The sequence below is a fragment of the Musca domestica genome, unplaced genomic scaffold (genome assembly GCF_030504385.1).
Source record: "Musca domestica strain aabys unplaced genomic scaffold, Musca_domestica.polishedcontigs.V.1.1 34, whole genome shotgun sequence".
Taxonomy (NCBI): domain Eukaryota; kingdom Metazoa; phylum Arthropoda; class Insecta; order Diptera; family Muscidae; genus Musca; species Musca domestica.
In genome coordinates, this window is record NW_026712313.1 from 9911403 (window position 1) to 9922471 (window position 11069).

Sequence of the window (11069 nt, forward strand, 5' to 3'; positions counted from 1 at the left end):
ACGTGGATTTTTTAAAGAATATTTTTTCAAGGTCCAAATAAACGTGGATTTTTTAAAGAATATTTTTTCAAGGACCAAATAAACGTGGATTTTTTAAAGAATATTTTTTCAAGGACCAAATAAACGTGGATTTTTTAAAGAATATTTTTTCAAGGACCAAATAAACGTGGATTTTTTAAAGAATATTTTTTCAAGGACCAAATAAACGTGGATTTTTTAAAGAATATTTTTTCAAGGACCAAATAAACGTGGATTTTTTAAAGAATATTTTTTCAAGGACCAAATAAACGTGGATTTTTTAAAGAATATTTTTTCAAGAGTCCAAATAAACGTGGATTTTTTTTTTTTTTTGAAGAATATTTTTTCAAGAGTCCAAATAAACGTGGATTTTTAAAGAATATTTTTTCAAGGACTAAATAAACGTGGATTTTTTAAGAATATTTTTTCAAGGACCAAATAAACGTGGATTTTTTAAGAATATTTTTTCAAGGAATAAATAAACGTGGATTTTTTAAGAATATTTTTTCAAGGACCAAATAAACGTGGATTTTTTTTTTTTGAATAATATTTTTTCAAGGACCAAATAAACGTGGATTTTTTTTTTTGAAGAATATTTTTTCAAGAGTCCAACTAAACGTGGATTTTTTAAAGAATATTTTTTCAAGAGTCCAACTAAACGTGGATTTTTTAAAGAATATTTTTTCAAGAGTCCAACTAAACGTGGATTTTTTAAAGAATATTTTTTCAAGAGTCCAACTAAACGTGGATTTTTTAAAGAATATTTTTTCAAGGACCAAATTAACCTGGATTTTTTAAAGAATATTTTTTCAAGGACCAAATAAACGTGGATTTTTTAAAGAATATTTTTTCAAGGACCAAATAAACGTGGATTTTTTAAAGAATATTTTTTCAAGAACCAAATAAACGTGGATTTTTCTAAAAATATTTTTTCCAAGGACCAAATAAACGTGGAATTTTGTAAAGAATTTTTTTTCCAAGGACCAAATAAACGTGGAATTTTGTAAAGAATTTTTTCTTCCAAGGACCAAATAAACGTGGATTTTTTAAAGAATATTTTTTCCAAGGACCAAATAAACGTGGATTTTTTAAAGAATATTTTTTCCAAGGACCAAATAAACGTGGATTTTTTAAAGAATGTTTTTTCCAAGGACCAAATAAACCTGGATTTTTAAAAAAAAAAAAATTTTTTAAGGACCAAATAAACGTGGATTTTTTAAAGATTATTTATTCCAAGAATAAACGTGGATTTTTTAAAGAATGTTTTTTTCAAGGACCAAATACACGTGGATTTTTTAAAGATTATTTATTCCAAGAATAAACGTGGATTTTTTAAAGAATGTTTTTTTCAAGGACCAAATAAACGTGGATTTTTTAAAGAATATTTTTTTAAGGTCCAAATAAATGTGGATTTTTTAAAGAATATTTTTTCAAGGTCCAAATAAATGTGGATTTTTTAAAGAATATTTTTTCAAAGACCAAAGGACCATTAAAGAATATTTTTTTCAAGGACCAAATAAACGTGGATTTTTTAAAGAATATTTTTCAAGGACCAAATAAACGTCGATTTTTTAAAGAAATTTTTTCCAAGGAACAAATAAACATGGATTTTTTAAAGAATATTTTTTCCAAGGAACAAATAAACGTGGATTTTTTAAAAAAATATTTTTGCCAAAGACCAAATAAACGTGGATTTTTTAAAGAATATTTTTCCAAAGACCAAATAAACGTGGATTTTTTAAAGAATATTTTTTCCAAAGACCAAATAAACGTGGATTTTTTAAAGAATATTTTTTCCAGAGACCAAATAAACGTGGATTTTTTAAAGAATATTTTTTCCAGAGACCAAATAAACTTGGATTTTTTAAAGAATACTTTTTCAAGTACCAAATAAACGTGGATTTTTTAAAGAATACTTTTTCAAGTACCAAATAAACGTGGATTTTTTAAAGAATATTTTTAAGGACTAAATGTAAAAGTGGATTTTTAAAAGAATATTTTTAAGGACTAAATGTAAAAGTGGATTTTTTAAAGAGTATTTTTTCAAGGACTAAAATAAACGTGGATTTTTTAAATAATATTTTTTTAAAAGACCAACAAGGCGTAGATTTTTTAAATAATATTTTTTCAAAGGACCAACAAGGCGTAGATTCTTTAAAGTATATTTTTTCAATGGACCAAAAAGGCGTAGATTTTTTAAATAATATTTTTTCAAAGGACCAACAAGGCGTAGGTTTTTTAAATAATTTTTTTTTTAAAGGACCAACAAGGCGTGGATTTTTTAGAAAATATTTTTTTTCAAGGACTAACATACGTGGATTTTTTAAAAATATTTTTTTCAAGGACTAACGACGTGGATTTTTTAAAAATATTTTTTTCCAAGGACTAACAGACTTGCATTTTTTTGTCAAAGGACTAACAGACTTCGACTTTTTGAAAAAAGGACGAACAAACGAAGAGTTTTTAAAAAATATTTTTTCCAAGGACGAAATATTTTTGATTTTTTTAAATATTTTTTTTTTCAAAGGACGAACAAACGTAGATTTGTTAAAAAATATTTTTTCCAAAGACGAAATTTTTTTCAATGGACCAACAAGGCGTAGATTTTTTAAATAATATTTTTTCAAAGGATCAACTAGGCGTGGATTTTTTAGAAAATATTTTCTTTCAAGGACTAACATACGTGATTTTTTTAAAAATATTTTTTTCAAGGACTAACGACGTAGATTTTTTAAAAATATTTTTTTCCAAGGACTAACAGACTTGGATTTTTTAAAAATTTTTTTGTCAAAGGACTGACAGACTTGGATTTTTTAAAAAGGACGAACAAACGTAGATTTTTTAAAAAGGACGAACAAACGTAGATTTTTTAAAAAATATTTTTCCCAACGACGAAATATTTTTGATTTTTTTAAATATTTTTTTCAAAGGACGAACAAACGTAGATTTTTTAAATAATATTTTTTCAAAGGATCAACTAGGCGTGGATTTTTTAGAAAATATTTTCTTTCAAGGACTTACATACGTGGATTTTTTAAAAATATTTTTTTCAAGGACTAACGACGTAGATTTTTTAAAAATATTTTTTTCCAAGGACTAACAGACTTGGATTTTTTAAAATTTTTTTTGTCAAAGGACTGACAGACTTGGATTTTTTAAAAAGGACGAACAAACGTAGATTTTTTAAAAAATGTTTTTTCCAAGGACGAAATATTTTTGATTTTTTTAAATATTTTTTTTTCAAAGGACGAACAAACGTAGATTTGTTAAAAAATATTTTTTCCAAGGACGAAATATTTTTGATTTTTTTAAATATTTTTTTTTGAAAGGACGAACAGACGTTAATTAAAAAAAATTAAGGACTAACACAAGTGGATTTTAAAAAAAAAATTTATATATTTTCCAGGACGAAAAAATGTTGATTTTTTAATAATTTTTAAATTGTTTAAAAATAATTTTTCAGGGACCAAACATTGAAAATATTTTTTTAATTTTTCCTAACTGGAATTTTTTTAGGATATTTTTTCTTAATTTTAATGTTTTTAATTTTTCAAAACTCGTGCATTTTTTGGAAGAATTTCAGTCCTGTACCTCATTTTACTTAATTTTATATATTTCCAGGCCCCAATCAAAAACTGGATACATTTTGTGGTTCACCACCCTATGCGGCGCCTGAACTATTTTCGGATGATCATTATATTGGAGCACCGGTAGATGTCTGGGCATTGGGAATATTATTGTATTTTATGGTGGTGGGCAATATGCCATTTCGGGCGCCTACAATACCGGGACTGAAGGCAGCCATACTGAAGGGTGACTATCTCTTGCCGGGTCAACTGAGTCTGCCATGTATAAGACTAATACGTAAGTACATATTTTGGAGATTACAACTTATTTAGCGGTAAATGAAATTCCTCCCTTTCTCCTGCAGAACGTATTTTAATCCATATCCCAATACGTCGACCCACCATCGATGACATGCTGAACAGTCAATTTATAACCCATCCAAAACTCAGCGCCGAACTGATGCAACACGAAATCAATTTACGCACCAAATCTGCCAAACGTTCCGGCTTTTGGGTCCGTTCGAAATCGAGGCGCATGCGCAAACAATATTCGCTGCGCGAACGCTACATGGAGTTAACAAATAAACCGCCAATAAATATGAACACCAAACGCACAGACGGCTTCTTTGTCGATAACTTCCTTCAACCCATAGAATTGGCCAAAGATCTGCCACTGGAACCCATCAAGGAACAGTCGCGCAGCAATACCCCAAAACGCTCGTTTTTATGTGGCACTCTAAAGAAGAAAGTCGGACCGATGGAAACGGAAAATGAACGACACCTCAATAATGGCACGCTGGGTCAACAGAAGATGCAGTGGAATAATATTTTGGCGGCAGTGCCTCCCGAGTGTCCTCTCTTCAAGAATTACGATAATGAGACGGGGCCATGTATAATGTTTCCCACTGATACTGAGGATATGGCTAAGTTGCCACCGCTGGAACAGGAGGCACGTCAGATACTCGAAGAGCTGGGCATAACAACGGAAATGCTGATGCAAGCCTCCCAGAATGGTCCACGAAGTGATATCATTGGTGCCTATCGCATTGTCATCAATCGTCTGCAGAAACAATCGTGGCTGGCCCGCAAACATGTGGAAATGGCCCTGCAGGAAATGCCAAAGGCGGAGAAGAAAATTGAGCGCTCCTGTTGCATACTGTAAGGCTGAAGGGGGTTTTTCCAAGGGGCCTCAGGTATGTTACAAAAAATGGCACTTTCGTCATTGAGCCTAAGAAACGAGTCAAATATTTTCCAAAATCCAAAAAAGGAAACAAACCCAAGCATGGTAAAAATTTCAAAATAGAATACCCTAAGAATTTAACAGAGAACGTGATGTGTACTGACAGTATATTACATAAATAGTCCGTTGGTAATTTTTTTTTTTTTTTAGAAAAAGATAAAAGTAGTTTTAAATTTTACGAGGGTTACCAACCAGTCAACGTTGTCTGCAATGTGAGGTCAAGGGGAAGACTTTCTTCCAATGAGATTTTCAAAATATATATGTTTCCTATTTTCAAAATATTCCGGGAAAGGGTACCCTGTTAGGCTTTGTAATATAAATTAAGGAAGTTAATCTCCAACGAATACGATTGGTCTGTGAGATAATATGAAGAAAAGGTTTGAGGGAATATAAATTTTCTCAAGATTTGTCGATTTTATTTGGTCTCTAAGATGTAATCTGAAATTGTTGAAAAATAAGAAAATTCCAAGGACACCACAGTTGGCAACACCGAATTGGGTGTATGCGTAGCCCCTTAAATACTTGTAAAAAATGCCATCAAGAAGGAGAATAACGGAAAAGACAAAAATATTTTTCTAAAATAAAATCTAAGCCTAAAATAGGCGAGTATGAAATTTTGTTCAAATTTTGTAAATCCTACTATTTATGTCATACTTAGACCGACTTCGAAGATGGACAATATCGATCCACTCCCTTCCCTTGTGGACTGCTAAAAATTCTAAAATGCTCTCCCTCACAGAAAGCAGAGGAAGTATCCGCTTCAATATTTTTATTCGACCTAAGTTGGGATGATTCACGGAAAACCTCGGCTCACCTCTTCTGGAACTACCAGCACACAAAACTTCGAATATTCCTAACAACCATAAATCTCAAGTACATCATAGGATGTACACAACTTTACTAACATTTCAGACATCCCCATATTTATACCCTCAGCCATATGAATAGAGATGAGGGTATATACCATTCAATACGCCCAAAACGTGCCTCATCGAAATAACGGTTTTAGATCCTACATCTCTTTGAACAAAATCCGTTTCAGGACATTTGGAGTCGATCTAGGGGTGTCCGTTCGTCCGTCTGTCTGTCGGTCTGACTGGTGCGCATGATAACTATTGAAGGGAGTATCCGATTTGGTCCAAACTTGGTACATCGTAATATTTTTGTCAAACTTAGATCGAGTTCGGAGATGGACAATATCCTTCCACTCCTTCTGGTACCTCCCCCACATTTTCAAAGAAAATAATTTACTGCACAGAATGAGAAAGGACAATCCGATTTTGCTTAAACCTTGCAAATCCTAATATTTGCTTCAGTGGTAGGTCAGTTGCGAAAATGGAAAAATCGGTCCACTCCATCAAGTGCCTCCCCCACAAAGCGTCAAAAATTTTGAATATTTCTAACTCTTATAAAATGTGATGTAAGATTCCGATTGTCTTCAAATTTCACACATCCCAACAATTTTTATTAACCCAATGTCTGGTGTGAATATATCGGTACTCCTTCTAGTACCTCCCCCACAAAGGGTCCAAATTTTGAATATTCAAAACGCGAAATTTACATCCGATTCCATTCAGACTTCGCACATTTCAATATTTCTATCATCACAAAATTTTTTATAAAGATCGAACCATTCCTTCTGGTATCTCCCCCACAGAGGGTCAAAGTTTTGAATAATCAAAATTATTATAAAATCGAAATAAGCATCATGTTCTCTTCATATTTCACACATCCCATCTATACTAACATAAGATCTGTTGGAAAATGGAAAATATTGGTACACTCCATCAAGTACCTCCCCCACCGAGGGTCAAAGTTTTGAATATCAGCGAATGTCCTAAAACAAGAAATTAATATCCGATTCCATTCAGACTTGGCACAACTCAATATTTCCATTACCGCAAGATAAGTTATAAAGATTGTAGAGATCGGACTATTCCTTCTGGTACCTCCCCCACAAAACGATAATAAAATCCGAAATAAGCATCCAGTTCTCTTCATATTTCACATATCTCATTATTTCCACTAACACAAAATCTGCTGTGAAAATGAAATATATCGGTCCACTCTTTCTGGTACCTCCCCCATAAAGGGGTCAACATTTTGAATATCCATGAAGCTTATAAAGCACGAAATTTACATTCGATTCCATTCAGACTTGGCACATCTCAATATTTCTATCATCACAAAATCTGTTATAAAGATCGAACCATTCCTTCTGGTATCTCCCCCACAAAGGGTCAAAGTCTTAAATAACCAAAACGTTTATAATATCCGAAATGAGCATCAGGTTCTCTTTATAATTCACACATACAAACATTTTTGTTAACAGAATATCTGTTGTAAAGATGGGATACATCGGTCCTCTCCTTCTGGTACCTCCCACACAAAGGCTTAAAATTTTGAATATCCATGAAGCTCATAAAAAGCGAAATTAACATCTGATTCTATTCCAGACTTGGTACATCTTAATATTTCTAACAGCACAAGATCTGTTATAAAGATGGTAGAGATCGGCGCACTCCTTCTGGTACTTCCCCCACAAAGATTAAACCCGAAATAGACATAGAGGAAAAATAGCATACTTTAAAATGGCCATAACTCTTTAAATATTGACATTTCGGGGTTTTTTGGTATTGTTTGTGATCAGTTTTTTAAAGAGGAAAAATAGCATACGTTAATATGGCTATAACTCCCTTAATATTGACATTTCGGGGTTTTTAGCTATTATTTTTGATCACTTTTAAGGAGGTAAAATAGCATACTTTAAAATGGTCATAACTCCTTAAATATTGACATTTCGGGGCTTTTAGCTATTATTTGTGATAATTTTTTTAAAGAGGAAAAATAGCAAAGTTTACAATCGCCATAACTCTTTAAATATTGACATTTCGTGGTTTTTAGCTATTAATTGGGATCATGCCATTTCGCCTATTTAACTCTCTTCAAATTTCACAAATCAAAACTTATTTGCTAAGGCAAAATCTGTTGAAAAGATGATAGATATCTGCCAACCTCTGCTGGTACCCCACCCACAAAGGATCACCATTTTCAATACTATTTTCTGTCTTAACCATCGAAAAAAAATCATAGATTTTTCTAAAAATGATAACATATCTTATATAAAGTCGAATAAGTTACCAATATAGGTCGAATCTGAGGCGTCACAATATTTATATCATATATATTTGGTCCGATACGAAATTGACAATATTTAGCCATTCCTTCGGAACCTACTCCATAGAGGATCAACAACTTGAATAATCATAACAGAAGTCAAAATATATTTGAATAATCGAAATCGAAATTTGAAAATCGATACTTTTTACATGGAGATGAAATTTTCCAAACAATATTTGTTTGGCCCAAGGACGGCCCCTATTGAAATTGGTGAGAATCGGTTCAAATTTAGACATAGCTCCCAAATATATCTTCAAGCGATTTCGGGTTAATTGGCCAATATCAGTCCAAATGACTTGAGTTTTGGCACATCCGACCGAATTCAGTTTAGAAGCAAGTACATCAAATTTGGTGAACATCGGTTCAGATATAGCTATAGATCCCATAAATATGTTTCATCCGAGTTGGTGTTTAAGTCCCTCACATTCGTAATATGCACTCCACAAGAATGATATTTGGTACCATATAACTTATGATATATACCTTTGGAGCTAAAAATACCTTTGGAGCTAAAAATACCTTTGTTTTATATTTTTATCCGATATCAAGATTAATGTGCGCCAAATGACTAATATCATCCCAAATGAACTGAATCTTGGCAATTCCAACTGAATTCATCAATAAAAACAAGTACTTCCAAATTTGGAGGAAATCGGTTCAAATATAGCTATTGCTCCCATATATGTGTTTCATCCGATTTGGATTGCATACCTAATATGCACTCCACAACAATGATCTTTGGTACCAGATATCAGATACAGCTCAGAAATAAGTGCCTAAAATTGGGTCAAGATCGATTCAGATTTTGATATAACCCTCTTTATCCGATTTCAGTTTTTTTCGTGCACCATATGGCTAATATCAGCCGAAATGGAGTGAATTGTGGCCTATCCGACTGAAGAAGCATGTACATCAAATTTGGAGAAAATCAGTTCAGATATAGCTACAGTAGCTTCCATATATATTTTTCATCCGATTTTGTGTTTAAGTACCTCCCATTTGTAATATGCACTTCACAACATGATATTTAATACCAGACATCAGATGCAGCGCCATAAAAGCTTTGCCAAATTTTATCGTGATCGGTTCAGATTTTTGTATACCTGCGATATACATCTTCATCCGATTTTACAATAGACAGATTTTTTTTATATTCAACCGAATTTTTTTTTCATTTGGTGCAACTCGACCCGGTATATCTTTTGCTTCAAAAATTTTTTTTAATGTAATTCTTATCGAAGTCATATCATGCAATATACCTCAATGTTATTTGATACTAGAGGTACAAAATCCTCTGTCAAATTTGTTGAATATCGATTCAGACTTGGATACAGTTCCCAAATTGTGACTACTCTAAAACCATGATACCCCTTCAAATAAGATTCATTGTTGGTATGATCTACTTCACATACATAAGCATTTTGTGTTTTGGGAGCTCTACTAAATACGCATAGTTTTGCAGGGTCTCAAATAGTCGGCCCGCCAGGCTTTTGACCTATCCTTACTGGTTTTTCTTATGGTAGAGTTGATAAAAAAACCCTCTCTTGTAGATATAGGCATACCAAGGCCTATTTATATTTTCCCTCATTAAATCCTAACTCATTGCTTCAAAAAACACCTGACTTTGGTATAGCTAACAAAGTTAAAGGTTTCCTTCCAAACTACATTTTTCGAATTCAAAATAACTCCCTTGAAGTGGGACTTTTCTCTACGACTTGGTCATGAAATATTACCCATTCACCCTCGTAACAAACGGATAAAGAACCCCATTGCAGACTAAAAACGTTAGCACAACAACCCTGTAGCTTTATAACAAAAAAGGTGCCACATTTTAAGAAAAAATTAAAAATAATAATAATTAATAATAATTAATAACAATTTAATAGAAAAAGAAAACAAATTTTCATTTTAGCAGAAATTACAACAACAAAAAATAACAACAAATAATAAAACAAAATAAACAACAATCTCAATTATAAAACAATTAAACTGACAGTAATCTAACTAGTAATAGAACCTAAAACAAAACTAATAATGATTTTTTAACTTTATATAGATTTTTGTCTCTCTCTCTCTCTCGCGCTCTCTCTATATTTCCACACAAAATGATCTCCAGCATTAAGTAAAAGAAAAGACAAATAATTAGAAGAAGACTATGAACGAGAGAAAGAAAAATGTAATAACAACAAATTTGTGCAACGATTTTTTTTTTGATAAAGGGATCAGCTAAATTTCCATTTCCAAGTTGATCCCAGCCAGAGAAGAAGAGTTTCCATGTTGCACGTAGTATATGATTAAAGAAAAAAATGAAATAATAGAAATTTATAAAAAGAAAAGAAAAAGTAATTCCCATTTAAAATCTCATAACAAAGAACTGTGGTTATTTTTTTCCTTTTTTTAAAGAAATTATTGAAACAAAAATTGACAAAGATGCACAAATAAGATAGGGGCTCAATTCTTGTTCTACGAAATTGTGATATGACAACTTTACCGAAGAATATGAGGCTTGACATTTATATCATAGACTTTTGAAATATAATCGAAATTTATAAGTATGAATGCAGAGTAAAATGTATGTATGTGTATGGGTTGATGTAAAAAAAGCAAATTTAAAAAAAATGTATATTGAATTTAAATGAGACTCCCTGGCCTCCAGCTGGTCTATAAAGACTCCCTGGCCCACCGTCTAGAGACTCCTGGCCCACCAGCTCGTCTATAGAGACTCCCTGGCCCACCAGCTCGTCTATAGAGACTCCCTGGCCCACCAGCTCGTCTATAGAGACTCCCTGGCCCACCAGCTCGTCTATAGAGACTCCCTGGCCCACCAGCTCGTCTATAGAGACTCCCTGGCCCACCAGCTCGTCTATAGAGACTCCCTGGCCCACCAGCTCGTCTATAGAGACTCCCTGGCCCACCAGCTCGTCTATAGAGACTCCCTGGCCCACCAGCTCGTCTATAGGGACTCCCTGGCCCACCAGCTCGTCTATAGAGACTCCCTGGCCCACCAGCTCGTCTATAGAGACTCCCTGGCCCACCAGCTCGTCTATAGAGACTCCCTGGCCCAC

At 32.8% G+C, this 11069-nt stretch overlaps 1 protein-coding gene across 1 annotated transcript in view; it reads left to right on the plus strand.

The window, feature by feature from the left end:
* LOC131803836 (MAP/microtubule affinity-regulating kinase 3-like) overlaps positions 1 to 10682 on the plus strand; it is a 179073-nt gene extending 168391 nt beyond the window's left edge. Inside the window, exons 9-10 of the mRNA XM_059125591.1 lie at positions 3640 to 3882; positions 3950 to 10682. Coding sequence (XP_058981574.1) covers positions 3640 to 3882; positions 3950 to 4746 — 1040 coding nt within the window. The 3' untranslated portion in view covers positions 4747 to 10682. The remainder of the gene's footprint in view (positions 1 to 3639; positions 3883 to 3949) is intronic.
* The last annotated feature ends 387 nt before the right edge of the window (positions 10683 to 11069 follow it).